At 39.5% G+C, this 18,367-nt stretch overlaps 1 protein-coding gene across 3 annotated transcripts in view; it reads right to left on the reverse strand.

Moving 5' to 3' along the window:
- Positions 1 to 18,367, reverse strand: part of LOC126240858 (zinc finger protein 37-like) — a 156,087-nt gene that overhangs the window by 118,786 nt on the left and 18,934 nt on the right. For all 3 annotated transcript variants that reach the window (XM_049947960.1, XM_049947959.1, XM_049947958.1), the window contains exons 3-5: positions 10,148 to 10,285; positions 5,375 to 5,488; positions 2,276 to 2,383 (exon numbers count right to left, since the gene is read on the reverse strand). In XM_049947960.1, coding sequence (XP_049803917.1) covers positions 2,276 to 2,383; positions 5,375 to 5,488; positions 10,148 to 10,285 — 360 coding nt within the window. The remainder of the gene's footprint in view (positions 1 to 2,275; positions 2,384 to 5,374; positions 5,489 to 10,147; positions 10,286 to 18,367) is intronic.

Here is an 18,367-nt window from a genome sequence, read left to right on the forward strand (position 1 = left end):
TCTTTGAGGATGTACACATCGAAATTGGTGTCAGTGACCATGACATAGCTGTGGCAACAATGATTACCAAAGTACAAAGGTCAACTAAACCAAGCAGAAATATATATATGTTCAGTAAACTAGATTAAAAATCAGTATTGTCATATATCAATGAGGAACTTGGAACTTTCAGTACAAGGCCGGACAAAACCAAGATGGTTATTTGCATGTCACTAGAAACTTAACATCCACAGATTGTGCTTGGTGTTAAACATGTCCGATCAGTTCTCATTACTCTACAGACAATAAATGAAGTTTTTTATTATTGCCCACAAATATCCATGCACGTTATATCATTTGTCAGCCTGTACCACCCTGCACTGGAACAACTGACCCAAATCCTTCGTCAGGGCTTTGATTATCTATCATCATGCGCTGAAACAAAGGACATCCTACTCCAGATCCTTTCCACCCCTTCTAAAGTGGTGTTCCATTCCTCAACCTTCACAACATAACTTGTCCATCTCTATGCCACTCCCAATCCATACCCCTTGGCAGAGGGCTCATATCCCTGTGGAAGGGCCAGGTGAAAAAGTGCCCAACCCATTCACGCAGCACTTCCTATGCCAGTTCTGTCACAGGCTTATCTTACCACATCCAAGACCAGGCCACCGTGAAAGCAGCCATGCTGTATACCAGCTATGCTGCAACCACTGCACAGCTTTCTATACTGATGTGACTATCAAACAGTGTCCATTAGGATGAGCGGCCACCGCCAAATTGTAGCGAAAGAGCAAAGCAGATTACCCTGCGGCAAATGAAGCTTACCATAACATCCTTCATTTCAATGGCTGCTTCACAACCTGGGCCATCTGGATGCTCCCCTGTGAACTGCACAGTCGGGAGTTATGCTTACAACACATTCTCCGGTCCCAAAATTAATCCAACTTCAACTTATGGTAGCATACCGTCGCCATGCCCTCCACTCAATCGTTTCCGTCCACTGATCCTATCAACTCCTCCCTTTTCGCATTCCCTCACCCTCTTTGTGTGCTGCCCTTTGCCAATGTACCCACCTGTCCTTTCCTGTTCCCTGCTCCACTCCTTTTCCATTCACCATTCCCTCCTTCCTCCCCCACCAGCCTACTCCCAACTCTACACTTGGTAGTCTAGTCCCTGCATACCCCACCAGACAGCACTCTTCTCTCACCCACCCACACCTGGTATCCATCCCCGTTCCATGCACCAATTCAGATTGAGTAACTTGACTGTAGAAATTATTTATTTCACTATTGCAATTTTGACCTCTGGGAGTTTTCCAGTGGTACTGCAGAAGATTTTGCTTCACACATGTCTGAATTTAAAATATTCTGATGTGTAAACATGTCATCATCTGGTGCTACTGTATTTCTACAGTGAAAAGGCCTATTTTTTATGACGACATGTGTACATGTTGGAGGATCTTAAAAGTGCAACATATACTGAAGTAAAATCTTTCACAGTGCCACTTGAAAATGGCCCACAGGCAAAAACTGCAAAATAAAAATAAATAATTTCTAGAGTCAACAGCAAATATGGTGTCCCGTTTGGAGCTGCCAGTGATAGCAGTCGTGTGTGTGACATATGCTTGCTAATGTGAATGTGTGTTTGTTTTCCTTGCTGAAGAATGCTTTGGACGAAAGCTATAATGCGTAACAGTCTTTTCGTTCTGCCTGTCTGCAACTCAATGGGCCATCTTTATAGTGAGTAGGAATTTATCATTTTACAAAGATAGTTAATCTTTGACTCTAAACACACGGCATATTGTGATCCCTTATCCATGATGTCATTAGCCCATTGTTACCAATCTGTTCCAGCGTCATTTTTCTCACTTAATAACTAAGGACTATTCTGACAATATTAGAGAAGGAAAGTTGCTACTCACCATATAGCGGAGGTGATGAGTCACAGATAAGCACAACAAAAAAATTCACACAATTATAGCTTTCGGCCATTAAGGCTTTTGTCAACAACAGACACACGCATACACTCACGCAAACACAACTCACACACACAACTGCAGTCTCAGGCCTATCTGTGACTCAGCATTTCTGCTATATGGTGAGTAGAAACTTTCCACCTCTAATGTTGTTACATTCTATCCTGGATTTTCCATTGTTTGAAGGAATATTCTGAGTTCACAGCAAGCACAACTACTTTACATAACACAAGCTGAGATCTTCAAGTTGGGGCCCTAGCAAACACTGACAGCATAAAGACAAACAAGTTCTGCACATAAAAGTTAATAATGCCTCACCTGCTGAATGGCACGAGGTGCACGAGGTACAGCTGACACTAAGCCAACAATATGACTAAGGAACTCTGCATTGACATCATTCATTGGAGTAGATGAAGGAGTCATCACCTTTCAATGAAGAAAATTATATAAATAAATATCAAAAACCAGAAAACAAAATAACGAACCTGAAACTAAAAAAATAAAGAAAAATGAAAAAGTGAGAAAAAGAATTACTTATCTTTTATGCCTTTCTGGTAAGGTCACTGAAGATGCATGGATGCATTTGACTCACTCATACCATACAAATAATGACCCAACTATTTGGCCACAAACTAATTAAATGAATTCACTGTTTTACTGTAAACTTACAGCACTAACACATTCACACATTTAGTTGACCATTACAGAAGAATACTGAACTGCATCAACACCTTACAAAAAATAGTTTACCAGCAACACCAACACTAAAAAACAAGCAAGCTATCAGTATATAGCAAACACAACTTTCTTCTCGTGCAGGAAAATCTGTCAGACAAAATGATCTAAAATGGTGTTACAAATTTGTAAGTTTGGTATAGTTTACATGACACTTACTTGTGCTATGGAAATATAGTTTAAAACATACGATAACATACATGCTAAGAGTATGTACGAGTGCTGAATGCCAGTGAAGCATACAATGTGGGCTTGAACTACTACAGAGAAAAACTACCACTATTTTCTGTGGGTAAAGTAAAGCAACAAAAACAACATACTGAATACAAGGTTCTAACAACAGATGCACTGTAGGACGAACACCAGATCTATAATGTGATTGCAATAACTTTCTTACTCACAGAGTAGGTGGAGAGGGTGGAAGCACCACTTTCAGTCAACATGCAGCATGCTATATGGCTACAAATAGTAGTGTGCCACATGGGGAGGGAGGGAGGGAGAGAGAGAATTACAGGTGCACAATTATATTACTTGCGATCAAAAAAATCTCATTTTTCATAAACAAGAAATGACAAATTCTGCCTCAAAATACAAAAATGCAAATTTACCTAACAAATACTATTTCATACAGAATTTATCAAATGAACTATGAAATCAGGGACTGTTTGAAATAGCTTATTTTCTACATATAAATATTGAAAAAGTAACCAACTTCCAGTTACTGGTATTACAGAACATCTGGCAAAGAAAAATTTGGAAAGAAACCCTATGTTAAGAAGGTGTTTGCAAAATAAACAATACAGCTATGCACAAATGCAACGAAGTATCAGTGTGCTCATAAATTGAGCTCACGTGCCACGCCATCTGTAAGTGGTTGAATGGTCTCTATGACTTCATTATGTTGCCAAACTCAACAAGCAACGGTGCAGCACCCATTATCAAATGCTTTGTGCCTCCACTCTGCTTTCGGTTGTGTGTTGGTCATCATGTGGAATGTGTGAAGTTACTAACCCTGGTCCATCACAGGGTTTGACTATGATTCTCACAACACCAGAAGGGATTAGTGATCCCTTTGACAGTTCTGTATTAACATAATGTGGGTGTAGGCTGGCTGTACAGTGAGAAATGGGTGAAGCTTGTTCCCCCACACTGCTCTTCTCACCTCGGGCAGTCTTTGTTCTCGTTTATTTACACTCGCATCCAACTGACACGTTATAGTATCACAGAACCAGTAATATATTTTGCCCACATCAGAACTCTCCCTCTAAATTGTAAATACGGTTACTTTCAGTTCTACTATAAGCACCTTATCGGTACCAGCTGTAGAGCTCTGCGATATGCTAATCAGAAATTATATACCACAGATTCAAAATCGATGTTCTGTTAATTTTGTAATTATTGAAAGAGGAGGAAGAAAAACGATAATGTCGAGAAAAACACCTTAGATCAGAGAAGCACACTGTTCACCAGCAAGAAACCTTTGCTACTTCTCAACATAAACAATCATTTGTTGAAAGCTTGCATAAAGCCAAAAGAAGAAAACAAGCAACAACCATTTCAGAAAGAAAACGGTTGAAGTTTTTCAAAAAGCAAACATTCCACTTAAAAATCCCTTATTACATTATATTATTTTATCTCCAACCACTTTTTTTTTCCACCAATCAATTTCATTTTCAAGCATGTAGTGTGGGACTCTTAAGTTTATATGTTTAATCATTTACAAAATGATATAGATGCTAATTTCCCCAAAAGCACAGCAGAGTCAATTTCCTGAGAAATGTCAGTATCACTGTTATTACACGCAACCCAACACGAACTGTGACTTAAATAATGCAGATAACTTTTACTTAAAAGAGGATATGGAAATGCAACAGATGAGCCCAAAAATGCTTCACTTCACCACTCGTCTAGCTAGTGCCTTGTCATGTAATATGCAGTATATAAGAGTATGAATAATTATTTATAGCCCTGGACACAATTTCATGGAAGAGGATTTTTCACCTTCCAAAACTGCACACTTTATTTCAATTAAACAAGCAGGACAAACATATTGTACCATTTCCACACTGCTTCTCAAGTTCCTAACAAAAGATGTAACACAACAAGCTTGTAAAACCCAAGAAAGAACTGTGACTGGATAGTGGCTTGTCCTTCACTGCAATATCACTGCCCTAATACATCAATCACATAATTATTAGCAGAGTTTAAAAAGCTTACTGAAAAAGAACAAATAAAAAAAATCTTAAGAAATTATGAGAAACTATTACAGAAAGAGTTAGATAAGATTTGAGTAACCAGTTAAGCTAGTTACATTGGTTTCTCTTACACTGTATTAGACAGATGAATATATGAATATTTAATATCTGTCAATGTAGTACAAATACGTACAACCTATAGAAAGGCAGTTCCATTTTATTGTATTTCTATTTTATACTTTACAACACACGTGACCTAAGAAAAGTTCATAAATCTGAGGAAGTGATACTACATGGTTCAGAGTAAACAGCCCACAAAATAAAGAGGATACTCTACCCACACTTTGGAAAGAGAAAACATTTAAAGCAGCAGAATCTTCACGCATTTGTCTGCTCACAGTTTATAGCAAATTATACTGAAATAAGGAAAATAGGGACTATTTTCCCCTCTCATAAAAAGGAAGTTTAAATAACATGCAGCACAAACCTGTTGATATCTCACTGGTGCAATGCTAAGTGATGGGCGAACTGGACAAGTAAATTGTTGAGCAAATGCATCTGGACCTACAGTATTGGTTACCATTAATGGTTTGCTCTGTTCCTGGAAAATGCAACAGTAGTTAGCACAAGCGAGAATAATTTTCCACTCAGAATTGTGAACTTAACCACAATATTTAAAAAAAAAAAAAATTTAAAAATAGTCACTGATCATACACTTATTTACATTAACTCATGCATATGCCTCCCCCCCCCCCTTCCCCCTTTCTTCCAACCACACACATTCCTTGGTACGTGCATTCAAATTTCAGCCTTAACTTCAACTGCATGCACAAAAAGAAAGTTCATCTGTTTCACCAACAGCTTCAGAAAAGCTTGACAGGTTTGTGGGACTTGCACTGTGTGAACATAAACCCTGTCTGATATCTGTGGATCCAATCAGATTACCAGCACATTATTAACAGATAAAGTTGCGGGCTGAACATAACTTGAAATTCTAGGTTAGCAATATATTTTATTAATAACATCATATCTTCAGTCACAATATTTTTTTTTTCCAAATTACTGCCCAAAATGATTCAGAGGTAGAGATATAACATCTATCCTTATCAACGACAACAACCAAACAGTGGTCATGGAACAAGTCCACCTGGTTGTAAAGCAAACAGCTCGACAAACATAGATGACAAAGTGTGAATCCGGCACTATCAAATACAAGACAGTGAGAACTTGTGTCACGCAGCATTTTTTGTGACTATATATTTCTTGCTTAGCACTCAGTCTGGTATTTATTATTCTAGTTATTGATTAGTGCAAGACTTGGTTCTCATTTTAAGGTCCGCCAAGTTTAACTCACATTCTGGTATGGCCATTTCAAGTTCAACAACAACAACAACAACAACAACAACAAAGCCCCTCTCTTAATCATAATATATTGAGACCCCTGCAACAGAACACTGCTTATCAGTTGGCCCCAAGCACAGGCCTTATCCTATAAAGAGGCTAGCAGAAGCAGTTCACAAAATTACCATCCAGTATCACTGACATCCACCTATTGTAAAGTCAAAAATGAGCAGAGGAAAAATTTGTTGATTTTTACCATACCCGGTGTGGTCGGTTCATGACAAACCCAGTGCTGTTGGTTCACAACAAACTCTGAGAATTTTTTTTGCAAATTTGGTGCTATTTTCATTATTAAATCTCAGTCCGTTGCATGGTAATTCAACTAATATGACAAAAAAAAAACAATTTTTGACAATATTATGTTGGACAGATAAAAAAGCACCAGCAGAATATGTACATGAAAGAAAGTTATAATTATGCAAGCTTTCAGAGCCAGTGGCTCCTCCTCCTGGCAGATGGCACATGTGATGAAACAGGGTCCGAGGTCACGACTGTCATATCGTAGAGCATGCTCTGCAACAGGATATTGGGTGTTACCAGTATGCTCCTTCTACCTATACCCATTCATCCTAACTAATAACTTGATGGTAGTCATGCCGATGCAAAAGGCTGAACAGTGTTTACATAACAGCTGGTATATGACGTGTCATTTCACAGGTGGCTCTCCCCTTGGCAGTATATATTTTGCCAGTTACAGGACTGGTATAGGTGGTGGTAGAAGGGCTAGTCTTGCAGTGGGAATGGTCACAGGGGTTGGAACCATAGGGTAGGGAGATGGGTGCAGAAGACGTGTAGGGTCCCCCTACCCTGTCTCTCCTCCCCCTACCCTATGGCTCCCACCCCTGTGACCCTCCTCACTGCAAGACATGCCCTATGCACTCTCCTACCACCATCTATACCAGCCCTGCAACTAGCAAAACATGTACTATCAGAGGGAGAGCCATCTGTGAAACGACACATCATATCAGCTGTTATGTAAACACTGTTCAGCCTTTTGCATCAGCATGACTATCACCACATTATTAGTTAGGATGAATGAGCATAAGCAGAAGGTGTATACTGGCAACACACAATATCCCGTTGCAGAGTATGCTCTACAACAGTAATGACCTCAGTGCCGGTTTCACCACAGGCGACAGCTGGATTCTTCCACCACACACCAGTTTCTCACAGCTCCGCAGCTGGGAACTAGTTCTACAACATGTCCTTGGTCTTTGCAACCCACCTGGCCTTAATTTACGTTAATTTCTTCCATCTCAGCATTTCTTCACAGTAACTACTCCTTTCTTCACTCTGTTTGTTTTCTAATCTTTCATTTTCTACCTGCCTATTTTTCGCCATCCAACTCCCACTTCTGTTACATACAATGCACTTAGCTTTTCACTCTTCGCAACTCGTGCATGATATTTTAACAGTAATCTCTGTCTTACATATTACTCTGCCTTCCACTTTTAAGCTCTCAGGTTTTCAAATATCATCCAGTGCAGTCCCCAACAATCAAGTCTTTCCTTCTGATCCCATCCAGTAAGTCTCCCCTGACCCGTGGTTCCAGGAGACTTTTCTGAAATCTATCCCTTTTCCTAGACCTATCCAGTTCTTTTCCTTCACCCCTCTTCCTTCCCCTTCTGCTGGAAGAAGGCCACCGACTCTGAAAGCTTGCATTATTATATCCTTCTTTTATGTGTGTTCTGCTGCCGCTCTGTGAATAGATTCTTCATCTATCTAATTACATAATGGTACCTGAACTGTAATTTAAGGGTTATATGAGAATCTGAGTCTTAAGAGGACTACAAGTCAAAATGCAGTTTTAAAATTCAATAACTGTCAGTTACAAATATTAGTAAACTGACATCTTCATCCTCAGATTTAAAACCTTTTTATATGGCAAAATTACAAATTTCGTGGTCTCTTAAGAAATTGCCAAGTTCACATTATTTCACTAAGGATGTTAATTTTGCATTATTTTTTGTTTTATAATTTCTGTGAAACTTTCCTGTCCCTAGTCTTAGAATATATTCTGAGATAAAACAATGACCTGTCCGAAAAAAATTATTCCTTCCATCAAAACCAATGTGGAATCTGAAAAGATCCGTCATGTGAAACGCAACTAATAGTTTTTGCAATCATCATCTTGTAAGCACAGCAATTAGGTGGATGTGTAATTTTTGCCTTCTGAGAAACATCTGACTCACTACCACAACAATGCTTATTAACAGAAGTATCATAATATGGTGAAATGAAATTTGTGAATGGACTGAGTGTTTCTTTGTAGAGATGATGCAGCACAGTATTTTGAATTAAGAACTACCGACAGATGTAACTTCAAGTGTGCTCCTGGGGAGTATGTTGAATCCTTGCTGCTCATACTGTGTATTAATTACCTGACAGACAAGATTAAATGCAACCTCACACTTTTTGCAGATAATGCAATTATCTATAAATGAAGAGCTATCTGAAAAAAACTTGCACAAATGTTCAAAGCTTGATAATATCTGAAAGTGGTGAAAAGACTGGTAACTTGCTTATAATGCCTAAAAACGTAGAACAGTGAGCTTTGCAAAATATAGAAACACAGAATCTAGGGATGATTATAATATCAATGAGCCTCAATTGGAATCCATCAAATCTTAAGAATACCAAGTTTAACAATTTGTGGATACACTAAATGGAATGATCATGTAGGCTCACTTGTAACTAAAACAGGTGGCAGACTTTGATCCTTAGTATGATACTGGAGAAAACACAGACAGTCTATGTATGAAATTAATTACAAAATATTTGTGCAACCCATCATAGCATATTGCTCAAGTGTTTGGGATCCATAACAAATAGGACTGATTACATCACATTCTAAACTGGCAGATGGTTGAAGACAGACATCAATTATTTCACACAACACAAAAGCTTACTTACAAAGTTTGAAGCACCAGTATTAAGTGAGGAATCTAGGGATCCATCACACACCCTTACATATTTCTCCTGTAGGGACTACTATGACAAGGTTAGGCTAATTACAGTGCACACACAGATTTTTAAGCAGTAATTCTTCTCACACTCCATATGCATGGGAAATTGGAAGAAACCATAATAAGAAGTAAATAGGTAATAACTTCTTTCACGAACTTCACAGTGATTTCTTGTGTGATTTAGCTGACTGCGTTGTTGATTCTACATTAACTTCAGCAAAGAGACTAACTTCAACAGCAGTCACCTGAAGATGGCCACAAATCTCACTGCCAACAATCTGTGCAGAATCAACAACTCTGCCTGTGCCAGTTCTATCAAGAATAACATCGATTACCAATTCACATGGAAGCCTTTCATAATAGGAACCGCAGCCTTTATAAAATCTTTTGCACATGATAAATACCACTTATGGTTGTCAATGTTTTTATTAGTTGTGAATGCATTTTCAACTGTTTGGCATTTTCAAGCATTCATACAAGTTATGGCATGTGGTGGCAGTATTACAAGCAAGTAAAATTGGGTGGACCGTATTTTGTGGTCATGCAAATAAACAACTGTTACCAACAGAATTATTATTATTTTGTGGGGGTGTGGGAGGGGGGAAGAGTGAGAGAGGCCACACGAAGTCACTTTTGCTGCTCCATTTGGCAGATTGAACACACATGCAACCATTGGAAGGCACCTAACTATAGGTTCCATGTTTGTTAAAAATCACATTCTTAGACTCCCATATTAGAAGCAACACCTAAATAAACAAAATACATTAAACAGTATTATTTGTAATAGTAGTTTTCCTGGATTGTATAACCAATTCATCCAATAAAGCATCATGAAATATAAACAGGGCCTAAAAGCAAACAGTGTTGTAACACCGAGTGGTAAGGAAACTAACCTGTTGCAAGGCAGAAGGGAAGAAATTGCCACTGTTAACACTGGGTGCCTGAACAGTACCAGATGAAGTAACAGCAGGAACTTGCGCAAACTTCTGTGGTCCAGCACTGCTCAACAGCAGAGGTGTGACAGAACGTGCCTGCAAAAACAGAAAGAAATTTCAGACAACAAGTCTGCAAGTGTAACAAACTACAACACACAAATGGCTTTGTGGATGAAGATCTACCCTGCAATAAAGTGAATACTGTATTATAATAGCTTAAAATAACAGTTTTCGAATAAGAGATAGGTATCAAAGAGAGAAATAGAAAGAATCTAAGAGAGTAACAGACTATTCAGAATTATTAAAAATGACAAACCTCATGCACGGCAAACAAAAGAGCAGAGTCAATGTTAAGAGCAGGTCAGTTCACATAACTGTAAAATCTAAAGCTGTTTTGAGGTCAGAGACCATCATAAAGAAGAGTTACAGTCAAAGACAAACCAAAGTCATAGAAAGAAGGAAGGAAAGACTAAAACAGAGAAAAATTAATATATTACCCACAAAAGGGATTTACGGAGAGAATGTTGAAAAAAGATTAATATGACTCAAGTTGTTATAAACTATCCATACAGATCCATAGTTTCATTCCATTCGTTTAGAAATGTAAGTGTGCCATTTACATGAAAGGAGAAAATGAAAGAATTTCTGCAATCTAATAAGTAACATTGGTGCTTTCGATAGTTCTTCCACAATGAACAAGCATTCTCCACAGGCTCGATTGGAAAAAAGATTAAAAATTAATATTAGGTATATTTCGTAGCAATGGTATGATGGGGTGAATAGCATCAAAGAGCTGCACATCAATTCAAGACTTCTAACAACTGATGATAATTTTAATGAGCATTGCTTTTTTTCTAAAATCATCAGCCAATGGAGAGAAAGATTTCCTGAAAGATAAAGTTGTAACAGTGTGATGTGATTATGGAACTACAGTAGTACAGGGTGAGCACAAAGTCTTGCCCTGATTATAAAAATTTATAACAGGATAAACGTTCGACATAATAAGTTACATTTGATGCCATTACATAAGTTAGTGTTACTAGTTGTTTTTTAAGACCACTTACGTTAGTAAACCTCAATGTGTGCTCCCTTGGTAGCTCTGAGAATATCGAGGCGGTATTCCAGTTCCCGCCAGGTGTTTCGTAACATGTGTTCTGTCACAGTACCCACAGCAGCTTGTATCCTAGCCTTCAGTTCGTCGACATCAGCAACTGGTGTGATGAAGACTCTGTCCTTGATATAGCCCCAAAAGTCAAGGGGCGTTATGTCTGGAGAGGGGGGTGACCAGGGTGTTGAACCGTTCCTTCCAATCCACCGATCTGGACATTACTCCCCTCTCGTGACATTACGCCCCTTGACTATTATTTCTGGGGCTATGTCAAGGACAGAGTCTTCTTCACACTAGTTGCTAACATCTACAAACTTAACACTAGGATGGATACAAGATGCTGTGGGTACTGTGACAGAACACGTTACGAAACACCTGGCGGGAACTGGAATACTGCCTCAACATTCACCGAGCTACCAAGGGATCCCCTGTTGAGATTTACTAACGTAAGAGGTCATATATATATATATATATATATATATATATATATATATATATATATATATATATATATATATATATATATATATATATTAAAAAAAACAAAGATGAGGTGACTTACCGAACGAAAGCGCTGGCAGGTCGATAGACACACAAACAAACACAAACATACACACAAAATTCTAGTGTGGCTCTCCAGCAGGGATACGACTTCCTCAAATCCTGCCCTGAGATGAGATCCATCCTTCATGAAATCCTCCCCACTCCGCCAAGAGTGTCTTTCCGCCGTCCACCTAACCTTCGTAACCTCTTAGTTCATCCCTATGAAATCCCCAAACCACCTTCCCTACCCTCTGGCTCCTATCCTTGTAACCGCCCCCGGTGCAAAACCTGTCCCATGCACCCTCCCACCACCACCTACTCCAGTCCTGTAACCCGGAAGGTGTACACGATCAAAGGCAGAGCCACATGTGAAAGCACCCACGTGATTTACCAACTGACCTGCCTACACTGTGATGCATTCTATGTGGGAATGACCAGCAACAAACTGTCCATTCGCATGAATGGACACAGGCAGACAGTGTTTGTTGGTAATGAGGATCACCCGGTGGCTAAACATGCCTTGGTGCACAGCCAGCACATCTTGGCACAGTGTTACACCGTCCGGGTTATCTGGATACTTCCCACCAACACCAACCTATCCGAACTCCGGAGATGGGAACTTGCCCTTCAGTATATCCTCTCTTCTCGTTATCCGCCAGGCCTCAATCTCCGCTAATTCCTAATTTCAAGTTGCCGCCACTCATACCTCACCTGTCTTTAAACAACTTCTTTGCCTCTACACGTCCACCTCGACTGACATCTCTGCCCAAACTCTTTGTCTTTAAATATGTCTGCTTGTGTCTGTATGTGTGGATGGATGTGTGTGTGTGTGTGTGTGTGCGTGCGAGTGTATACCTGTCCTTTTTTCCCCCCTAAGGTAAGTCTTTCCGCTCCCGGGATTGGAATGACTCCTTACCCTCTCCCTTAAAACCCACATCCTTTCATCTTTCCCTCTCCTTCCCCCTTTCCTGATGAGGCAACCGTTGGTTGCGAAAGCTAGAATTTTGTGTGTATGTTTGTGTTTGTTTGTGTGTCTATCGACCTGCCAGCGCTTTCGTTCGGTAAGCCACCTCATCTTTGTTTTTATATATAATTTTTCCCACGTGGAATGTTTCCCTCTATCTATATAACACAAAGATGATGTGACTTACCAAATGAAAGTGCTGGCAGGTCGACAGACACACAAACGAACACAAACATACACACAAAATTCAAGCTTTCGCAACAAACTGTTGCCTCATCAGGAAAGAGGGAAGGAGAGGGAAAGACGATAGGATGTGGGTTTTAAGGGAGATGGTAAGGAGTCATTCCAATCCCGGGAGCGGAAAGACTTACCTTAGGGGGAAAAAGGGACGGGTATACACTCGCACACACACACATATCCATCCACACATATACAGACACAAGCAGACATCTCACAAGCAGACATATTTAAAGACAAAGAGTTTGGGCTGAGATGTCAGTCGAGGCAGAAGTGCAGAGGCAAAGATGTTGTTGAATGACGGGTGAGGTATGAGTGGTGGCAACTTGAAATTAGCAGAGATTGAGGCCTGGTGGATAACGAGAAGAGAGGATATATTGAAGAGCAAGTTCCCATCTCCGGAGCTCGGATAGGTTGGTGTTAGTGGGAAGTATCCAGATAACCCGGACGGTGTAACACTGTGCTAAGATGTGCTGGCCGTGCACCAAGGCATGTTTAGCCACAGGGTGATCCTCATTACCAACAAACACTGTCTGCCTGTGTCCATTCATGCGAATGGACAGTTTGTTGCTGGTCATTCCCACATAGAATGCATCACAGTGTAGGCAGGTCAGTTGGTAGATCACGTGGGTGCTTTCACACGTGGCTCTGCCTTTGATCGTGTACACCCTCCGGGTTACAGGACTGGAGTAGGTGGTGGTGGGAGGGTGCATGGGACAGGTTTTACACCGGGGGCAGTTACAAGGGTAGGAGCCAGAGGGTAGGGAAGGTGGTTTGGGGATTTCATAGGGATGAACTAAGAGGTTACGAAGGTTAGGTGGACGGCGGAAAGACACTCTTGGTGGAGTGGGGAGGATTTCATGAAGGATGGATCTCATTTCAGGGCAGGATTTGAGGAAGTCGTATCCCTGCTGGAGAGCCACATTCAGAATCTGATCCAGTCCCGGAAAGTATCCTGTCACAAGTGGGGCACTTTTGTGGTTCTTCTGTGGGAGGTTCTGGGTTTGAGAGGATGAGGAAGTGGCTCTGGTTATTTGCTTCTGTACCAGGTCGGGAGGGTAGTTGCGGGATGCGAAAGCTGTTGTCAGGTTGTTGGTGTAATGCTTCAGGGATTCCGGACTGGAGCAGATTCGTTTGCAGACACTGCTTGTGTCTGTATATGTGTGGATGGATATGTGTGTGTGCGCGAGTGTATACCCGTCCTTTTTTCCCCCTATGGTAAGTCTTTCCGCTCCCGGGATTGGAATGACTCCTTACCTTCTCCCTTAAAACCCACATCCTTTCGTCTTTCCCTCTCCTTCCCTCTTTCCTGATGAGGCAACAGTTTGTTGCGAAAGCTTGAATTTTGTGTGTATGTTTGTGTTCGTTTGTGTGTCTGTCGACCTGCCAGCACTTTCATTTGGTAAGTCAACACTAACCAATGTAATGGCATCAAATGTAAATTTTTATGTCAAACGGTTATTCTGTTATAAATTTTTATAATCAGGGCAAGACTTTGTGCTCACCATGTATTATGATCTTGCACATATACTGATGAAAGGAGCACCCTATATAGCTTTGATTTGATATGATAGCCAACTGTTACAGCTACTTATTGCACATTCCACAGATCCATTTGCACATTCGCCCTAACAAAACGACTCGGTATGAAACTCATATCATACCCTAACTAATAGTTCCTACATTTGCCACTAGTCATGGTCAAATTTTACAATATTTGTAAACAAATGCAACAAAATAGCTCAGCCCTTCATAGACATTACTGACTGCCAGTTACCTATAACAGTTAAGGTTATCTTTTTCAACATAAAAGTATGAGTATGGCAGTTAACATTCTACTGATAAGTTGCAAGTGTAATGACCTCTTGCACTGCTGGCCTGTAGGTGGCAGTAAATACTTTTATACATATGGACCAGGAGTAGTTTCAGCCAGCATGCAATGTGAAATAAACTAAAACTGACTACTGCAGTACTGCAACCAATACTTAACAGAAATTATTTTTGAAAAGTATGAAATGTATCACAACTAATGTGGAACATTCTGAATAGTAGCTGATGTCATTAATTTTTCATTTCTCATTTTTTCATTTTACTATTATTTGTTTGTGTTCTGTGTAAATGTCATATGATCACAGATTGTGATCATACCGTTGGTTGCAAAAGCTAGAATTTTGTGTGTACGTTTGTGTTTGTTTGTGTGTCTATCGACGTGCCAGCGCTTTCGTTTGGTAAGTCACATCATCTTTGTTTTTAGATATATTGAATACTTTTAAAATTAGAAATGGAAAATGAAAACAATGCCATTTTTGTAACCATAATCCAATTAGCATAAAGGAAATGCCCTTGTTACTTCTGACTTATGACCACATGGAAAACATCCGACAGGTGCTGGAAACTGTAATAAGATGGTGATGGAAGATAACACAATCAAAAATTTGGTGTTCATTCATTTCAATAGTGCACCCTAAGAGTACAGTGCTTTAAAAGGCATGATCCTTTGGAGATGGTATGCCATTGCTCTCCTTTGACCTTAGAACTCACTTACAAAGCTAGTTAAGCTAGTTATAGAAAGTAACTAGATAAAAGAAATTAACACAATCACCTGACAGGGAATTAAAATGAAATGTAACAAGCAGTGAAAGAGTATTTTCAGCAAAGACACAGTATGACAAAGAATGTTCATATTTGCTACTATTTTTCTCATATGTATGATAAATCCAGGTAAAATGGAAAGGAGATTCGTGTAACCTTAACTGTTCATGTACCAATCCATTTTCATTCAACAGCTAACAAAGACTAACTGTAAAGAGTATCACCCAAGTGGCCATCACCTCCTTCACCACATAAAGGTTATTTAATTCACCTGAAACAAACTTGTGTGTACCACCGAGCACATTTAGCTGCCCAGTACTGATATCCTTGTGGTCACAGAAATTGAATTTTCTTCAATTAAATGACACATTAGGAGCCTTAGTAGGACAAGTTCTATTTACATGGCTGTATATTTCTTGTAAGTTCAACTATTAATTCTACATTCATTTTTCTGTGAGACTAATGGACCAGCATAGCAGTTCACATTTATGTAACCTACCAGAAAATTGTCATATTAAAGACAAATGGGATGAAAAACCAGGTTAAGTATTTATTACCCTCCCATATTAGTTTCACTGTACTCAATATCATTAAAACTATATTTCCTTTTGAACAAATACTTCAGCATTTGGAACATATCTGAGCTATAATATATTCATTAGCTGCTATGCCACTGGTGTAATTTCACTGTATCATGCTAGATACAAAATGAATGACATCAAATACTCTTCCCACTCTAATCATCTACACACTATGACACACATGTTGAGGCTTCTGATACCTCAAAACATACCTCCTTACCTAAGTCACCTTTTGCTTATTATGAGTGTATGCATTTGTGGACTATACAAAAAAAGTCTTGCCTTACAAGCAATACTATTGTGAAGGTGTCCCACGGGAATACAGTAACAGCTTTTTTGAGAACGTGTGAAACCATCATTTGGGAGTTTATGAAATGCTGCTTCTTCAAGGTCAGACCAGCAAGGAGAGCTGACCCCTCAAATGCCCACCAATGTAAACATTGTCCCAGGTTGGGACAATCCACCACTATGTTCCCCATTATCAATGCGAAGTTGACAATGGGGATAATGTAAGAATCAGAGCATTGTCATGTGAAATAGTTTTCACATGTCAGTAGATGCCTGAATTTGTCAATGGATGGTCAGACAGCAATTTGAAGTGTTGGCTTCCCAAACATGATTCCAGAGTCTTATCCCAGGTCTGCATGATTCAGCATAAAGGCAGCAGAGCTTGTTCTACTTCTGTCTCAGGTGTGGGGGCACTGAACAACATTTTCTTTTATTGGTGGGAAGCTAGTAAGAGGGATGGGTAATCTTATAAATAAATGAATAATTGTGTTCAGGGCATTTATAGAAAAATGAATAATCGTGAGATTATGTGCTTTTGGGACACATGAAGAAGAACATTCTCCTTTTATAAATTAAGAGTATTACTGTTAATATTTCATATTTTCAAACAAACATGTTACGTGGCATCACTGACAAAACTTTACAAATCGGACTACACACTTGATACGCACACTTTATGATACACACTGCTAGTGAAAACATCGGTAACTGAAGGTGACAAGGGGAATCATATATGGTAAGGCTAATAAATTCATCAAAGTTATGTAGTCAGCAGCATTTGCCACATCTTTTGCAGCAGTTCTTAAAAAATCTCATCAAAAACAGTGCCTTGACTGAAATTTGGACTTCAGTGTGTGGTTAGTGAACCTACAGCAACGTAACTAGTATGAGTGTCTCAAAAACTGAAATAATTAAATTATTTATAATTTTAAATAATTACATTTCAACAAACAATAAAAATGTATACGATTGTCAGCAAGCACCAAATTACGATAGTCTTAACATAATATATATACACACACAAAAATCAAGAGAGCTGGATAAAAATACTAGTTTTCTTCCATTTACATGCAGCTGACTGACACAAAAAACAAGGAGAGGGAAGGAGCCAGCAATTTGAATCAGTCACCTACAGACTTTTAAAAGAGTCCTGATACCTCACAAAATGTTGAACTCCGTGATCCACTCAGTCAACCACCTCATCAAATAGAGGGCAAGTCTCTAGCAAACTCCTTTAATGCCCTCTGTCAGCATATGAACAACATTCAGTTAATATATGGTGCACTGATACAGTGACACAAATTGTGGTGCATTCTGCAGACTTTTTACAACACAGTAGGAAGCTATGGGTCAATGGGCTCTGCACTATACAAAGGTGACATAAAATAAACTTGTTTCATCTGAGTGATGGGATGGAAGTGTACTACAGCCTGGTGATTTCCAGCCACTTTCTCTCCCTTATACTAGTGACAGCCCTCTCTATCTTACCCAGTTACTTAACTGACTGTAGGCAGGCCTTGAATGATCACAAGCCTATATGAAAGCTGCATCCGCAATCCCATTCCTTCAAAGTCCGGAGTGCCCCAGAACACAACAGAGTGACACCTTCTAGCTCTTGCTTCAATAGAGAGAACAAGGTGGCCTGGATAATCTGAAAAAGATTCCCTGCTCAGTAAATTCTCTGGATGGACTCCAGAACACTGGAAGTTGGAGCATGTGAGGGAAGTTTTCATACGGGCACATCTCACCTCTTGAGAGCCACAACGATTATATATAGCTTAGCACTGAAGCCACTCCGTGAATCCTTAAGACTCTCTGGAAACATTCAACTAAAGCTATTCCTTGGAGTCATCTAAGTAAACCAT

Source organism: Schistocerca nitens, chromosome 1, assembly GCF_023898315.1.
Source record: "Schistocerca nitens isolate TAMUIC-IGC-003100 chromosome 1, iqSchNite1.1, whole genome shotgun sequence".
Taxonomy (NCBI): Eukaryota; Metazoa; Arthropoda; class Insecta; order Orthoptera; family Acrididae; genus Schistocerca; species Schistocerca nitens.